Below are 16306 nucleotides of genomic sequence, written 5' to 3' on the forward strand. Positions count from 1 at the left end.
AAAAGATGGTGGTTTCACTGTGGTTGTGACTCACCTTTGTTTATGTTCATGAAAAGGATTATGACGTCGAGGTGAAGAATCGACTGATGGCACTGTAAGACAGCAAGGACACACTGGTCACAGCGGCACAGTTCCCAGAAGCAAATGATGATGGTTCATTTAAAAGTATGACTTCATAACTTACATGACGCTGCTGGAACCACTCAGCATGACTCGGGTTGCGCTGGCACATCATTGAAACAAGGCGAAGAATTCATGCAGCTTGTTAAATCGTCAAGCAGCAAAACTTCTAAGAATACCCACAATGGTCTTCATGACTAACTTTTTTTTTCTTTGATAGTTACATTAAAGTAGAAATATAAAATAGTAGGCCTTGTATTTTGTAATCTTAACGACTACATTTTTTGATACGAGTACAAAATACAGCATAATCAATATGTAATAAAAATATTTGGAATATATATATAATATTTTAAAATGCGAACAACTGTTAGCTAGGCATAACACATCTCAGAATAAGCATCAGCGAAGTTAGTGTCCTTGCTAATGCTAGCAACACATGCGGTGCTCTGGCTAGTGGCTACTTCGCCGCTGAAAAAAAAAAAGTGTAGAATTTACTCCCATCTAGTGGTGAAGTAATACAATGCAGCGACCTAAAATCAAACCACTACGGTACCTCGGATAGACCAACGCGTCGCAATCCTACCACCGATTACTTCAGGGGAGGTACACGTAAAACGTTATCACAAACGACTTCTAGTATTCCCTCAAGTGACAAAGTAATTGCATTGAATTTGTTAGACATGCTGTATTCATGATGTGGAGGCACTAACTTTGCTAAGTTTGTCTCCTTCGGGTACCCGTAGCAGAAGGATAGCGGTGAGACATGGCATCCTCCTTGTAGGGGAAACGCACCCTATCTAATATAGAGATTACTTCATCTACCATTATTTAAAAATAAATGTAGATTGTGATAGAACATATTTTTTTTGCATTTTACTGAAATAGTGGGTTTTTAAAATGAATGAACTTTAAAAAATCGGAATATTCTACACACTGTCACTTGCGAACAGTGCAACGGATGCTATTCTTTTTATTATAAGCCAAAGACTATTTTTGCTGCTGCTCCTTCAAGGGCAAGTTATTACATACAGCATAGGAGCTCTAAACCAAACGACTGTATTCTATTCAAAAGTAGAAAAAAAGATTGTGATTTAGTGGCAACAAGAGTCCACAAAGTCCACATCGATTACAAAAACAACACCATTTATTATCTAAACATTTCAGATTAGCTGTTAAGACCACTCATTTTTTTCTTCAACATTTCTTTTCCATGTAAAAGATGTACAAAAAACACTTTATTTCTAAACAACATCCCATAAGAAACCAAACAACAAAAGAAATTATATACATTTTTACAGACATTCAATGGACAAAAATAGATTAAAAAAAAAAAAAACAATAACATAAGCAAAGTCATGAATTATTGTGATTTTAAAAGATTCATGAATATAATCAACACTGATGCTCGTCACTCTTTGTGAGGGGATGCAGTTTTGAGCCTTTTTCATCCAGACTCGGGATGGGATAATTATCGATCGTCCATCGATCGTTAAGACTTGTTGATTAATTAATGGCATGTTGAAGCAACCGAGTTGTCACTATGGCAGGCAGCTTGGAAAGGGAAATTCACAACAATCAGAGACTTTTTCCATCCTAATATTTTTGTGAATAACCTAAGAATTAATTGAATTCAGAGGCCCATCCCCGATTTAAAAAAAATGCTTTAAAAATAAGGGTTTATGTCAGGTCCTGTATAAATAAAGTGTCTGTTATGGACTCTTATTTGGTTTGCTGTTTTAATTATTTAATTTAATACAAGATCAGTGGTGGGGAATCTTTTCAAAAAGCCGCAAAACTCAACCATCCATTCATCTATCCATCTTCTATAGCGCTTGGCCTTATTATTAGCCTAATCTATCTTGACTGACTCTGGGCGAGAGCCTGAGTTGCACCCTGGACTGAACGCTGGTCAATTGCTAGGCAACTATAGGCAAACATCCATCTGTTCTTTTTCTATTGTATGTGCCGTCATTTATGTCACGGGTGACCTGGAGCCTATTCCAGGTGACCTCGGGTGAGAGGTGGGGGACAAACAACAAGCATTCATACTCAGATTCATACCTATGGACAATTTAGAAGTCTTCAATTAACCTAACATGCATATCGTCCTGTGAAAAACATTTATCTCCAATTTTGGAAACTTTTTAAAATTTTCACTTTAATGCGATGTCTGTAATACGGAAACATGATTCAGGTCAAAATAAGAAGATGAAAAAAATTGTAGACAGCGACGATATGTTAGGAATGTGGGAAGAAAGCACCTGGAGAAACTCAACCAGGAGATGCCTGAGCTGAGATGCGAACTGAGAACCTCTCCACTGTGAGATGATGCCAAACTTAAATATTTTCCCTCACATATATATTTGTTCTGTTGTACTTTTTTCATCAATTTAGTGAGGCCCTTGGAGGACTTTATAAGAAAGTGGAATGAGGTCCCCCCCCACCCCGCTGTTAGATGGTAAAATGTTGCATGCGCCTCAGGACAATTGATGGCAGGAATGGATCTGCTTGTGTGAATGTGTGTGCGTGTGTGTAGGTGGACTAGCTGTAAGGACAGCAGAGGTCACGGTGAGATGACGTGGGCGTCTCCAAGCGGGGAGCTGAGGTTCAGAGGGCAAAGAGGCAACAGGCTCTGAGCACAACACACTCCGCCTCCGAGATTCTTCTTGGCTCATGTCCATCCTTTTCCTCTGCTCTGTCATCGGTCAGCGCTTTCACGCGATGCTTGTTGGCTTCAGTGTTTACTCCATTTTAATAAAAATGTATGGTCCCGTCGCCCGTTCAGTGATCCGGAGAAAAAGAGGGCAGCGTTCCAACCTTCCAGTAACATCTGCCTTGGTCCGGCCTTTTTTTTCCAAAACGCATGTGAAACGTTTCTGTCTGTCTTGCTCGCTTTTTCCAAGTTGCGACAAAGAAAGAGGGTGTGCGCGATTTCAAGCTCTAAAAATGGACGGTACAGATGAGCCTTTCATCGCCCTGTTAGTAGATGACCTCATAGACAGTGGCCTTTTTGTCCCCGGACCCGGTGACGATGTACTTGTCATCCACAGATATGTCACAGCTGAGCACCGAAGACGATTCTTTAGACTGCGGAGGGATGGAAAAAAAAAAAAAGACACACACACACCGTTTGAAGAACTAAAACAAAAGTGAGGTGAAAAGACACGATACAGGAAAACCGTGTACAGGCCTCATGCACACTTTTGACACATAAAAGGATTTGAATATTTTTTTAAAATGCAAGCACAAAATATCTAAATACTATATGTATTGTCGCATCTGTGCCTTTAAGAGGCGGAGCCTGGTGAGGTGGCATGTGACGTGATGAGCTGGCGGGGCATTTGACCTAGTTAAAGCTATGGCGAGTCTGCATGTGAGCGTCTTGAGTGTCAGCTGCGGCCGTTTGCATCTCCTGCATGAGTGTGTTCATTTTATTCATCCACAATGTAGCGGGGCCATGGTTTGGTGAACAGCGATATAGCGAGGGGCATGTCACATGCAATAAATATGTAATCTGTGCTCACATTTAATTCATGAATTCATTCATTCTGGTCTGTGAAGTAGTAACAGTGCATACCTGGAATATGCTGGCGCCATAAGGAGTTCTCCATGCATTTAGCAAGTTGTCTTTCCCGGTGCTCACGAACCATTTACCTGCATAAGAATAGTGGAGAGCCCATCAATTCAAGGAATATTGAGGCCACCAAATGGGCACAGTCACACCAATTGTTTATGATATATTGTGTTCATAAAAGTAGGTTATTTAACACAGAAGACTAGTTCCCTATATAACAGTTGCAATTTTGAAGTCTCGCACACTTAAAAGTATTTTGTTGACCTAAAAGCATGGTCATTTTTAAAGGGGAAGGCAACCCAAACGTTTTTTTTTTCCCAGAATATGTTCTATGCAGGCCCACTAGTCTAAACACGGCATTCTGATTAATATTGCGTTTGTGGAATATGAGAAATCCGCCCGTTTTTAGCCATCTCAGGGGTCGGATACTTTGTCCCTTCTGTCGACTGAAGATAACATCGAAGTTGCTCAGGACTCAGATAACGCCCAATCATGGCTCAGCTTCAGAAAACAGGTGAGCCATGATTGGTCGTTATCTGAGCGTACAGAGATACAGATAAGTAGACATATAGTCTACTTAAAAAAAATACATACATCTGGATCCATATGATTTTATTTTCTGCAACCAGTTGACAAAATAACATTGCATAAATTCAACACACCATTTTTTTTCCAGTGTAGACTAACCACTTTCTCAGTTGAGCACTGAACGGGTGGCAGACGCTAATTTTTCCTAACTTTCCAAGGGACACTACGGACCAAAAATTCTCGTTTTCTTCCAAGTAATGTATCGTTATTCATCTATTTTTACCAGCAACGTATCGTGTCAAGCACAACAATGAAAGATTCCGTTAGATGGCAGAAGGCACAATTAAACTGTCGAGCCACCTGCTGCCATTGATACAAAGCAATATATTATGCTCAATAGTTTTGTCAGTCCAGATTTCACACTGAGCTGATATCATCATTATTTCACGATATTTAGAGTACTTTTTGGGACATTGTGCGGTGTGTTGCGAGATTTTTCTAAAGGAAAATATGTGCCTTGGCTCAAAAAAGACCGGAAACACTTAAAACAGCTATTTGGTCCACGACCACTAGGCTGTGGTCCGGCACAAGGCTGCACAGATACTGAGTAAAAATATTTCATTCATCAGTCTGAAAAAAAACATTATTTTGAAAAATCGGCTGCATCCGCTTGTGCCTGCCCCTGTACCTGTCAAACCGTTTGTGTTACCATATATATATATTAAAAAAAAGCAAGCCCACAAGCTAGAAAAAATGAGTAAAAAACAAAAGTCTGCAGAGAGCTGGAAAGCGAAAAGGGGCAAATTGATGAGACAGAAAAAGAGACAACTTTCAAAAAAAAAAAAAAAAAAAAAAAAAAGGAAATACAATAAGAGAGAAAATATCAGCAGTCCAATTTAAAATATGAGTTTATATCAACCGTTGGTTCGTACGAACATTTTACATAGAGTGGGGTTGGTACGAACCAACCCCACTCTATGTAAAATGTGACAAGCAAAGCACTGAGTTCCTTGCTTCCATTTCCAACATCCTATCTTTTTCAAGTGGGACTTTCTGCAACGACGGCAACCAAAAAACAAAACAAGCGCACTGATTACAGCAACTATATTCAGCATCATGTGAGCTTCATTTTTAATCATTTGTGTCAATGCAAGTCTGTCAAGATAAGGTGAATCCGGCATGGTGGTGCAAAAAATGTGCGAAACACTGACCTAGAGCAGTAGAAGGCAAACAGCTCGTGTCTTACCGCAATAGGCGAACTGCAGGGAGAGCACGCAGCTCTCATGGAGATGCAGCTGGTATTTGTCCGGCTTGGTCACGTGGAGGACCTCCACATTGCTGCTCTCCATGCCCACGGCCAGCCACTCTCCAGTCGGACAGTAGCCAAGAGAGAAGATCTGAGCCAGAGAAGGGAGAGGTGGCCTTACTGGCGAGTATGTGACCGACTGTGTTGGCGGGAGCCTGGGTCTGCGCTGAATGTTTTTAAGCGCACGCGGCGGCTTCCAGACGAGCGCGCACCTGCGACGTGAAGTCGTGCTGCTGCAGTTGACGTCCCTCTCGCAGATCCCACGACCGGACGGTATTATCCAGGCCTCCGGTCCACAGCTTGGTGCCATCGTTGGAAATGTCAATACAGCTGGCTCCATCTGTGTGGCCCTGGAACTGCCTGCGGGGTGGATATGCACATACACACACACACACAGCTTAAATCCAGACAACAACACATTCTACACTAGTGGATGCAAAGGTTTTGGCCGCATAAAATGTGCTAAAAAGCTCCATATCGTCTTCTATGGTTTTCAACACATTTTTTTTGTCTTTGGAGAACAGCAACATAGATGGAAAAAATGACAAGAAAATAATACAGAAGAATAGTAAATTGTAGGACAGACAAGTGTTGGCAACGATATTGGACCATATTTGGTAACTTCAGCCAAAACGGCCACCACATGCCTCACTATAACTATGATGATTTCCCGCCCAGTAAGTAAATACTGTACTACACAAAATAGTAACAATGGAAAAGATGTAATAAGAATGATAGGTTAGTTGATGATTATTATAAATATAATCATCCAAACAATGTTTTATTGCAATAATTCTTTATTTTCAAGCACAGAGAAGCCCTCCCTCATCGCAGGGGGCACATTCTAGAGCCACCCGATATTGGAATTGTTGCCTGCCACGGTGCATCCTGAGGTGGCCACAAAAGCTTGCAGCCGTGACTGACCCGATAATTTCTAACGCTACATGGTACTACACTGACGGTGCGCACTGAGGATCGCTTCAAATTCTTCAATACAGCAAGAATAAATCATGATATAGCGGGGAAACACAGTATTTCCGAAGTGCATTTCAGACCGCTTTCCCGGCAAATAACAGTAGCGCCTACATCCTACAGATAGATGCGTTGCAACGTCAGCACCAGGGACATAAAAATAGCGCGGGCGGTGAGTGTTGCGCTTGTGTTAGCTTGAGGAGAGACATGTTCCTGCTATTGGGTCGCACTATAAACACTGCACCACACCTTAAATACTACAAAGCAATGATGCGATGAGCGTGTGTTCTTACCTAACCAGCGTCTGATTGTGCAAGTCCCACACAGCGATGTTGCCGTCGCTGCAGCACGAGAAGCAGACCTTCGAGTCCGGGCTGATGGCCAAAGCATAGCAGGCCGGCGCTGACGACGTTAGCTCGGCCTTGATCCTGGGCGTGGGCGTGGCCAGGTCCCAGATGGACAACGTGCTGGCCTCGCCGCCCACGATCAGCGTGCGGCCGTCGGGCAGGAGGCGGCAGGAGCGGATGTAGTTGTCCCGGTTCTGCGGGGAAGATGAATAACTAGAGCTTGTTTCTCTTCTTTTCCTCTCGTTTTCTCTGTCAATGTTCTGAAGCCCTGTCTCCATGCCAGGGTCGTGTTGAGAAGCAGCTTGGAGGAATTTGCGACGGTGCGGATGGAGCTTAAATTACCATAACTGACATGATCCTTCTTTAAAAAGTAAACAAGTTAAGAGTCCCAACAGATCCTCCGCTTGAGCGCGGTACGCACGCAGACAAACATCAACACAAATCCTGACAACTGGGCCAAATTTTCAATTTTTCCGACAACCATTTAAAGTGGAAGTCAACGAAAACATTTTTTTTTTTCAAGAATGTTCTATGCAAGGCCACTAGTTGAAATAGGGGATTCTGATAAATATAGCGTTTGTGGAATAAGTGTTAATCCACTCGTTTTTAGCCATCTCTGGGGGCGGCCATTTTGTCTTCTGTCGACTGAAAATGACATCACAAGTGCTCACAACGACCAATCATGGCTCAGATTCAGAAAACAGGTCAGCCGTGATTGGCCGTTGTGATGTCATTTACAGTCGGCAGATGACAAAATGGCCGCCCCCGGAGATGGCTAAAAACGAGTGGATTTTGCTGCTTAACTTATATACCACAAACGCAAATTTAATCAGAATGCCGTGTTTCAACTAGTGGGTCTGCTGGGAACGTATTCTTGAAAAAAATATGTTTGGGTTGACTTCCGCTTTAAGGATGCTCGCAACGTTGCCAGACATAAATAGGAGCAACTGGCTGTGCTGTGTGTTTGTATAACGTGCCTCACAAGTCATTCACCACGTTAAAAATGTCAAGGAAAACAGCTAATACATTGTAATTATCAGATAAGCTAAGAGTTAGTTCTAGTTCTTCTACTATGGCTCTTTCATTTTATGCTGCCTCTCACATCATGTCATTCTTGGTTCTAGGACAGGCACTGTTGTGAGTGTAGTGTAGTGTTTTGTGTTTCTCATCCCAAATATAAGCATGTGTGGGGTCTCTCACATTTCAACAATTGATTAGTTAGTAAAGTGAGTAAAATTAGTGTGTGTATGTTTGCGTGCGTGCGTAACCCGCTTTAGCCAAGTAGTGCACTCCGTTTTGTTTCAATGGCCTCAATGCGCGATTAACAAATAATTCATTCCTTTCTCACCAAGCAGTCAAGCTGCGACACTGGGCTCTTGTTGCCGGGATGACTGATGTCCCACACCTTGACGCAGCCCTTCCCGCCCGTGTAGACGTGCCGCGTGGGGTTGCTGATTGTGACTGCGCAGACCACCTCGCCGTGGTTGAGCGTGTTGATCTGGCGGGCGTGGCGGGGGATACCTGGGCCCACCAGGGCATCGGGAGGGAATGGAACTGGCTGCATCTGACCATCGGCCGCAACATGGAAAGAATAGGCACTACGCGGAACAAAGCCCAGGAAAAAGAAGCGCCGCGTTATTGTTGCGCAATAGCAGAGATGCGTTCAATGACCTTATAGTTTCTCGCACTAATCAAACAAGTTGCTGCAAAGTCACTTACGGCTTGCCACCAGGGATTCCTGCCAGACTGGGAGGCATTCCAGGAACCCGCATGTGAGGGTGCGGATCAAAGCCGACCTTGATGAGAGACAGCACACACACACTTTGAGCGCAGTGCAAACACACAAAAACACACAGACACACACATGCACTGACAATATTTTGGCACATAATGGTGCATTAAGTCTAGCGAGCGCAAAGCAAACAACCACACACAATCTGAAAATGAACGGCAAGTGTAAGAGTCTGTAAACACACACACTAAAAGCTGTAAGTACCTTCCCATTACACAGACACACACACACACACCCCAACCTGACACGCAAACAACTGCTAAGTACACACAAGCACAGTTACAGCAAATTGTTGCTCAGACACAGGCGCCTCTTGACTGAACCTATTTAAACAGTGTAATGAATACTATGCAAATACAGCAATGAGTGATGAGCTCGTTGGAAAATAACCCCCTCCCATACTGACTGAACAAATACAGGGAGTTCTCGTTTTAACAACGTAACCAGAATGCGGTGAACTCTATCACTAATCTATGCTAACGCAGTAGTGAAGACATCATTTTCTCTGTTGTCTGCTGCCAGGTCGGCATTGAAAATTAGAATCTGTTCTCAATTCCATTACCTGGCTAAATTAAAATATAATAGTAATTAACAGAGCTGGGCATTCTGTCTACGTGACGGACCGGTCCATTAGTGACGTACTGATGGACGGAATGCCACCACCAACAACCGAATTTAAAAAAAATCACGCGATCCCAGGTCAGAATCTCGACTCAGGCCTTCCTGTGTGTTGTTTTCATATCCTCCTTGCACTTTGCATGGGTTTTCTCTGAGTACTCAGGGTCTCTCCCACATTCCAGAAATATGCTATATATTATAAATATTTGATTCAGAGAAGACTGCAAATTGTCCATATGTGATGGGAGAATGTTTGCTCGTCTCTATGTGCCATGCAACTGGCTGGCGACCAGGTACGGCTGTACCCCGCCGTCAGCTGCCCATTACGATGTGTACAAATTTGAGTTCAGGGATGCTAAAGGAACGTGTAAACCTTGGACTCCCCGCTAAACCTCAGACAGTCACAACGGTCCTTACTCACCATGGGCGAGCGGCCATATGCCGCTACTGCAGCGGCGGCGGCGGCAGCACTCATCTGAGGCGAAATGTTGTGCAGTCCAGCGGCATAAGCAGCGGCGCTGGCTGCCCCGGCCAGCTCGCCGTTCATCCCTGCCGCGTGAGGCAGCATGCTGAACGCCCCCGGGTACGGGCCGGGCACCGCCAGAGGAGTCCTGAGGCCTGCAGCTGAGAGGAGACAATGAGCGCCGGTTTGATACAAGAGCTGTGAAATTAAAGCCGCGGCTATCTAAGTTCAAATGCCCTTGTACAGTAATGTGACACAATCGAAGGGTTGGCTACAGACTGGTTCCCTCTACATTGTATTAGCAGGGAGGTACAAGATCAATAAATATTCATCACATACTGTACATGCTGATTGAATTCCTTAACCTTCAACCTGAAGCAATTAGTGACCTTTTTCCCTCACTAATATTAATGAGCCCTCACTGCATTGGGTCCATTATGATCTAATAGTCTGTGTGAGGCAATACTTCCTGCTAATGACATAAAAAACGTGCAACACAATGAGGAAGCAGTAGATTAAACCTATATGGTTGTAGGTCTTAGGGTATTTATTGACTCAACTGCAGAGAGTACCATGCAGCTATTAGGGATTTATTAGTTGGAGGCCGTCCATCCTTCCATCAATAGAACACCGGGTTGTGGTTGAGCTCAAGCCTATCCTCACAGACTTTGGGGCAAGTAGCGGGGTACATCCTGGACAATCACAAACAACCATACACACTTAACATTCACACCTACGAACAATTTCTCTTCAGTGAGCCTAACATGCATGTGTTCAGGATGTGGGAGGAAGCCCGAGTCCCAGGAGGAAACAAATCCACAGGAAGGCTCAGAACTGAGATTTGAAGACTAAACCTCCGAACTGTGAGACACGTGCTTATCTCCAGTCCACCATGCTGCCCAGGATGGAGGCCTTTATATGTTCAAATGCATTCTTATCTTCATATGCAATATTATGAAATGCATTTAGCAGTATAAATGTCAGCTTGACAGGTTCTTCTGCAAAGGCAGTGCGAGCTGTGGTCTCGGTGTCTTATCGCCACACATGGTATCGGGTGTTACTTGGTAACGCCACTTGTTTGTTGCGAGTCTTTATTCAAGCGGACCCGGCAAATGTTTGGAGGCAAGGTTAACTGTCAAGTGTAAGGGTATCAGGTTTAAGGTTGAAGACTTTTGACCAAATGTAGGACCTCTCAAGACATGGACTATATACGCCACAATTACTTTAAAAAGCTTTGCAATCAAATTTAAGCAGATTGCGACTTGTATTTCAGACATTTAAAATGTAAACTAACTTAACCTACCTAAGCCGTACTCAACAAATCAAAAGCTTGAATGTGTGGCATTTTTAAGCTCTTTGGACAGCAACTTCAAAGTTTAAGGGCCATTTTTAAGGGTATCTTCTTTTAGTAAAATGTAATTTAAGACTATTGAAGGATTCCCAGACACTCCGACTAGTAGCTTTGTAATGAGGAGAGACGTACTAGGTGGATGGGGGATCTCCATGGAGGGGGGTTTTGACAGGCTGGGCCGGACACCAGGTGTGGAGCTCGGCCCTGGGGTGGAATCCCCTCTTGGCGTGGGTGTGCTTGACTTGAGCCCGGGGGTGCCTGCTTTGTCTCGCTGCCACGCAGACAAAACACAAGCGATATGTTAACCTTCGCAGGTTGTGAAAAACAAAAGAGAAATCAAAACAAGATCCGAACCATTGCCATCTCTTTGGATTTGAGGGAGGAGGAGCTCGCCGACGATGCGGTCGAAGCGGGACTGCAGGGGTCCTTCTTGAGGAGACGCGCTTTATCCAAGCCGTTCTCCCTCGGGGAGGGGAGGGGCGTGCCGCGAGGCGAGGGTTGCTCCTGCCCAAGAGATAACCGTCCGTATAATTAAATACCGGCGAGCAGAATTCCTGTAATAAACCTGTTAGCATTCGAGGAAGAGCCCCACATGGGACGTAATGAATGTCAATCAAGCAAGGGCCATGTCTCCACAGGCTTGTCATGATGTTTTGCATAAATCTACTTCAAAAAAGAGCTTTGATGAAAAGGAGTAGTACAGATGAGCTGACCTCATTTGAGACATCCACCACTAAATTGTCATCGCTTTTCTCCCCGTCGCTATCCTGCAAGGATAAACAATCCATTAGTGCTTCATCAAATAACCCAAGGAGAAACTGATGAATATTTAAGTGCAAATAAAGTATTTGTTTTTCATGAGGGTTAAGGTTAGGTAAGTGAACGGAAGAAAGGCATCATTGTGGGCCACTGAACGACAAGTGTGTCTCACATAGTGGCTTGAGTCCTTGTCCTCCACTTTGCGCTTCTTGTTGTCGTTTGAAAAGTCGGGTCCGTTCCGTCGCTTGTCGGAGTTGCGCAGGCTTTCGGGCAGCAGCGAGTTACTCTGAACGGCGGGAGAAAGAACGGAGTCAAAGACGATACGAGTTGAAACGATTCGTTGCAGAGTTGACTTTGCTTCCCCGCGTTAAGCGATCAAAGTCGACGAACCTCTAATCAAGTGTTTTTGGTGTTTACGGACATATTTACAGAGGACTTTTGTCTCGCCCGTCCGTTGCCATCACCAGACTATAACGCTCTGTAGAGCACCAGATTACTGTATACAGGTACCGCCAACTTGGAGACTCAGTCACACATATTTAGCAGGTACGGTTGTGGACACAAATGTAAAAATGTTCTTCATACAAATATTTGTCCAACCATACTTAAGAAAACCGCCCAACAAGAACACTACTGTAAAGCTCATCTTTGAAGTTGTGACTTTTTCTGCAGCGTCAAACTTCACTTTGAACAATGGCGCATCTTATTTGTGGATTTTTCCCCACCCCAGGAGGGAAATGTTCTCATCTATATGCTTCTCATTAACTCACCAATATCATGCTTGGTATTCATTACATTTTATGAATTCCATTTTGAAGTGTCAAAACAAATCCGCAGACATTACAGCATTACGGCTCAAACGCACCCTCTCATCATACACAAAGCATGACAATGTGTTCAAGTTGAAAGTCATCAAGTTAGCTTACTTGTTTTTTGTTTTATTTCATACAAAATGAATTGCAGTTCTTGTTTTCTCTCATATGTGTAAATGTAACATGTGCTGCTCATATTTTTTTAGTGGGTGGGGCTTCTTTTACCTGCTTTCACCAGGAAGTGTCAAGAAAGAGCAGTTGTGTTGAGCTGAACTTCAAAATAACTTTTGTGAGTCCCCTATAGCCCCCAAAACCATGGCAAACGACAACATACTTGCATTTTTAGTGGTAAATTACTCACGTCTGTTATATTTGTGATGTTTTTCGGCAGGACTTGCTATTTAGTGTTTATTTGGGGCCGCTGTCTTTTTTTAGGGCCCCTGCAAACCTGTCCGGTTGAGCGCCACTTGTTGTATGATTTCCAACTATAATCTGGTGGGAACACGTCGCACTAGACCACACTTTCCTACTAATGACAGCCACTCCGCTTGTGTGTAGAGCAGGTTAGAAAAACTGAGCGGACTTATTAGCAAATAGGTTAAGAGCTCACAGGAGCGCGAATTAAGCGGCCGCACACACACCTCTGAAGTTGATGATTATATTAAGTGGCTCTTAAAATCTAACCACGCTGCCTCTCCTGGCTGTGTGTGTGAGTGTGTGTGCGTGTGTGTGGTGAGATGTGTGCACAATGTGTAATGGACTGTGAAAGCCTATGTGTGTACTGCTTGCATAACGCTTGTGTGTCCCCAAAGCACACATGCACACGAGGCACACCCCCCCCCCCCCCCCCACACTGCCTTCTGACCAACGGCTCCTATTGTTAATGGATTAAAGCTTCATGTTGAGTCCATTATGGTCTCAGCTTGTCAATGAAATGTGCATCCAGCATACACAAACACACATGCGCGTGCACACGTCAAGTAGCGCTGTGGGAGCGCTGACAGAGAGGGGTGAGGTGCGGGGGTAGGGGATAAATGAAAGAGGAAGAGGAAGGGAGGGGCTGAGGAGAAAAAACAGGGGGAGTGGATGAGGAGATTAGAGGACAGGGAAGATGGAGGAAGGGTATGAGTGTGTGGAGGAGAAAAAAGGGTGACAAGAGACAGGGGGCGGGGGGTGGTGACGGGCAGAAAATCTGCATTCTATCAAAGCCCCCAAAAGTACACCCCCCTCCTGTCCTGCCTACACCTTTATAATAGGGTTTTAGTGGGCTGAGCACAGAAGCGCTGACCCGCAAAACATAAGCAACCCCCCTCCCTTTTCCCTATTTTGCTTTAGCATGACACACACACACACACGCTCAAGTGTCATATGACTGCTGCACCTTCACCCCTCCCCTCCCCTCCCCTCCCCTCTGAGTGGTGGCGATATTAAACACAATGAGAGTCTTTAAGCGCGGGATCAGGGGCAATCTGCTCACTGAGGTGTTAAATAGGCACAACAATGCAGGCTAGTCTGGGCTGGATGAGTGTATGTGCGTGTGTGTTTGTGAAAGTGTGAGTGAGAGAGAGAGAGAGGGGGGGGGGGGAAGAGAGAGAGAGAGAGGGGGGGGGGAAGAGAGAGAGAGAGAGGGGGGGGGGGAAGAGAGAGAGAGAGAGAGAGAGAGAGAGAGAGAGAGAGAGAGAGAGAGAGAGAGAGAGAGAGAGAGAGAGAGAGAGAGAGAGATGGAGAGAGAGAGAGAGAGAGCGTGCTAAAAGGCTCATTTGGCACAGAAAGGAGTTCAGAGTGGCTCCAGGGCAGAACTAAGCAAGCAACCAAAGCCCGCCCGATCCCCCCCCATTCCCCAAGAGAACACATAAATGCTCGCACGTGTGTGTACACACACAGACACACACACACCCCCACGCACACAAACACACACGCACGGTTTGGCTGTCAAGCATAGCCACAGATGTCGTTTAGGTGTGAACGCATGGTTAAAACAATTACGAGCATTGGCATGCTTAATGTCACAGTGAGGCGAGCTTCAATAATCCCATGAGTAAAAAAGAAAATGGGGAGGAAGAAGTTAAAACTTGACAGAGCAACAGGTGCACTTCAGCTAGCGTGCTAGAAACTTCTTCTTTTCACTCGTGAAGTGGACATGTGGAATTTTGTTTTTCAATTAGTTGTGTTTTGTGTTTAGCGTTGTGTTCCCTGCATGCCCCACGTGCATGGTTGATAAGGGGACTGTAATTCTTTATCGTTTGTGTATTTTTGCCAGAAGAGCTTTTAATTAAGAGACCCGGGAACTCATTTACTAAAAAAACACTTGTTGCAGAATTTTTTTAAAGGACTGTGAGCAAAGATACTTACAGTGCCAGGTTCCCGATCTGTTGTGGCCAAAAATGTGATGTCATGGAGAAAAAAAAAAAAAAGAGAAAATAAGATCATGATGAATAACAGTGAAAAATACAAAATATTTCCAAATAATCCACAGTGGATTGCATGCAAAACTAAGGAATAATCAAGCAAGACCTCTCAAGTGCTCCGGTCCTCCGGGGTGCGAGTCAGGCCCAGAAAGGTGTGACTTTTTGTCAGAACCGTCTTTCCCCGCCAGATGCGGAGGCACGGCGCCGAGCGCTCCTGAGAGCGCCAGCAGGCTGGCCGAACCGCCCAGCTGAGAGGGGTGCAGGCCAGCAGGGTGAGGTGTAAGGGGTACAGGGGTGCCGCCGTGGTTGTGCGATGGATGCTGCAGAGACGGACAGAGACATTAGAGAGGGATGAACGGTGATTCAAGAGGAAATAGTATGCATGATTGAGTAATTAAAACAAGTTTCTTTCAGTCCACCAGTAGGCATTAGAACTGAAAAGCTAATCGAAATATAGAAATATATATTGTCTTGAGACACAGGTGCTTCTAATCGACTGAGCTCGTTTATAGTACCTGCCGGCTGAGTAGAAGCAGCTGTGGCGAAAGCCAAACTGTGGCAGCGTTTTTACTTCCTGGACTTCCCATCGCTGTGTAACATAAATCTGGCATTTTATTTCAATACAAATTAATTTATTGCAGGTTTGTTGAAAAAAAACAAACATGGGAAGTGGACCTTGAAAAAAATAAGCTTATCTTTAAATTGCAATACTGAGTAGGTAAAAAAAAAAAATCACAATTAGATTATTTTTCAAAATTGTTTACCTCTAGTATGTATGGCAGGCCAGCAGCTGGCGATGGTGACGACAGCTTATAAAACCATTGCTTTTATACCGTACAAGAAATCGGTGAAATTCATATCCCAACGGCTGATTTTGCCATTTGAGTTTCATCTGCATGCAATCAACCAGTTGAATGAAATAACAACTTTATTGTCAGTCATCAGATGAAAACATGACATCACAGAAACTTGGCTTAATAAATCAAAGGGATCGTCATTGGCTTTTGTTTCAACCGAGTCTTTGTTTGACTTTTAAGAAAAGCCTCTTTCACACGCAGCTGTCCTAAAAATCACACAACCAAGCAGAAACGAATCCAAGTTAACATCCATTCGCCTTAAATGTCGCTGGTATTGCTGCGGTTACTTTCACACAGCGACGCAGCAACCCACAATCAGATAATCATAGGGCGTGATATCTTAAATACTTGCTGATTTTAACACAAAAGGACAAGGTATGCAAGTGTAAGGGTGTT

General features: G+C 44.2%; 1 protein-coding gene across 3 annotated transcripts in view; it reads right to left on the reverse strand.

Moving 5' to 3' along the window:
• Positions 1–1249: 1249 nt before the first annotated feature.
• LOC147147042 (transducin-like enhancer protein 1) overlaps positions 1250–16306 on the reverse strand; it is a 62940-nt gene continuing 47883 nt past the window's right edge. For all 3 annotated transcript variants that reach the window (XM_086032050.1, XM_086032049.1, XM_086032052.1), the window contains 14 exons: positions 15160–15373; positions 14998–15014; positions 12006–12119; positions 11788–11841; positions 11429–11578; positions 11207–11345; positions 9682–9884; positions 8570–8646; positions 8199–8448; positions 6797–7044; positions 5744–5891; positions 5472–5622; positions 3701–3777; positions 1250–3210 (listed from right to left, as the gene is read on the reverse strand). In XM_086032050.1, coding sequence (XP_085888176.1) covers positions 3103–3210; positions 3701–3777; positions 5472–5622; positions 5744–5891; positions 6797–7044; positions 8199–8448; positions 8570–8646; positions 9682–9884; positions 11207–11345; positions 11429–11578; positions 11788–11841; positions 12006–12119; positions 14998–15014; positions 15160–15373 — 1950 coding nt within the window. In that variant the 3' untranslated portion in view covers positions 1250–3102. The remainder of the gene's footprint in view (positions 3211–3700; positions 3778–5471; positions 5623–5743; positions 5892–6796; positions 7045–8198; positions 8449–8569; positions 8647–9681; positions 9885–11206; positions 11346–11428; positions 11579–11787; positions 11842–12005; positions 12120–14997; positions 15015–15159; positions 15374–16306) is intronic.

Source organism: Filicampus tigris, chromosome 5 (genome assembly GCF_054856515.1).
Source record: "Filicampus tigris isolate MCC_2025a chromosome 5, RoL_Ftig_1.0, whole genome shotgun sequence".
NCBI lineage: Eukaryota > Metazoa > Chordata > Actinopteri > Syngnathiformes > Syngnathidae > Filicampus > Filicampus tigris.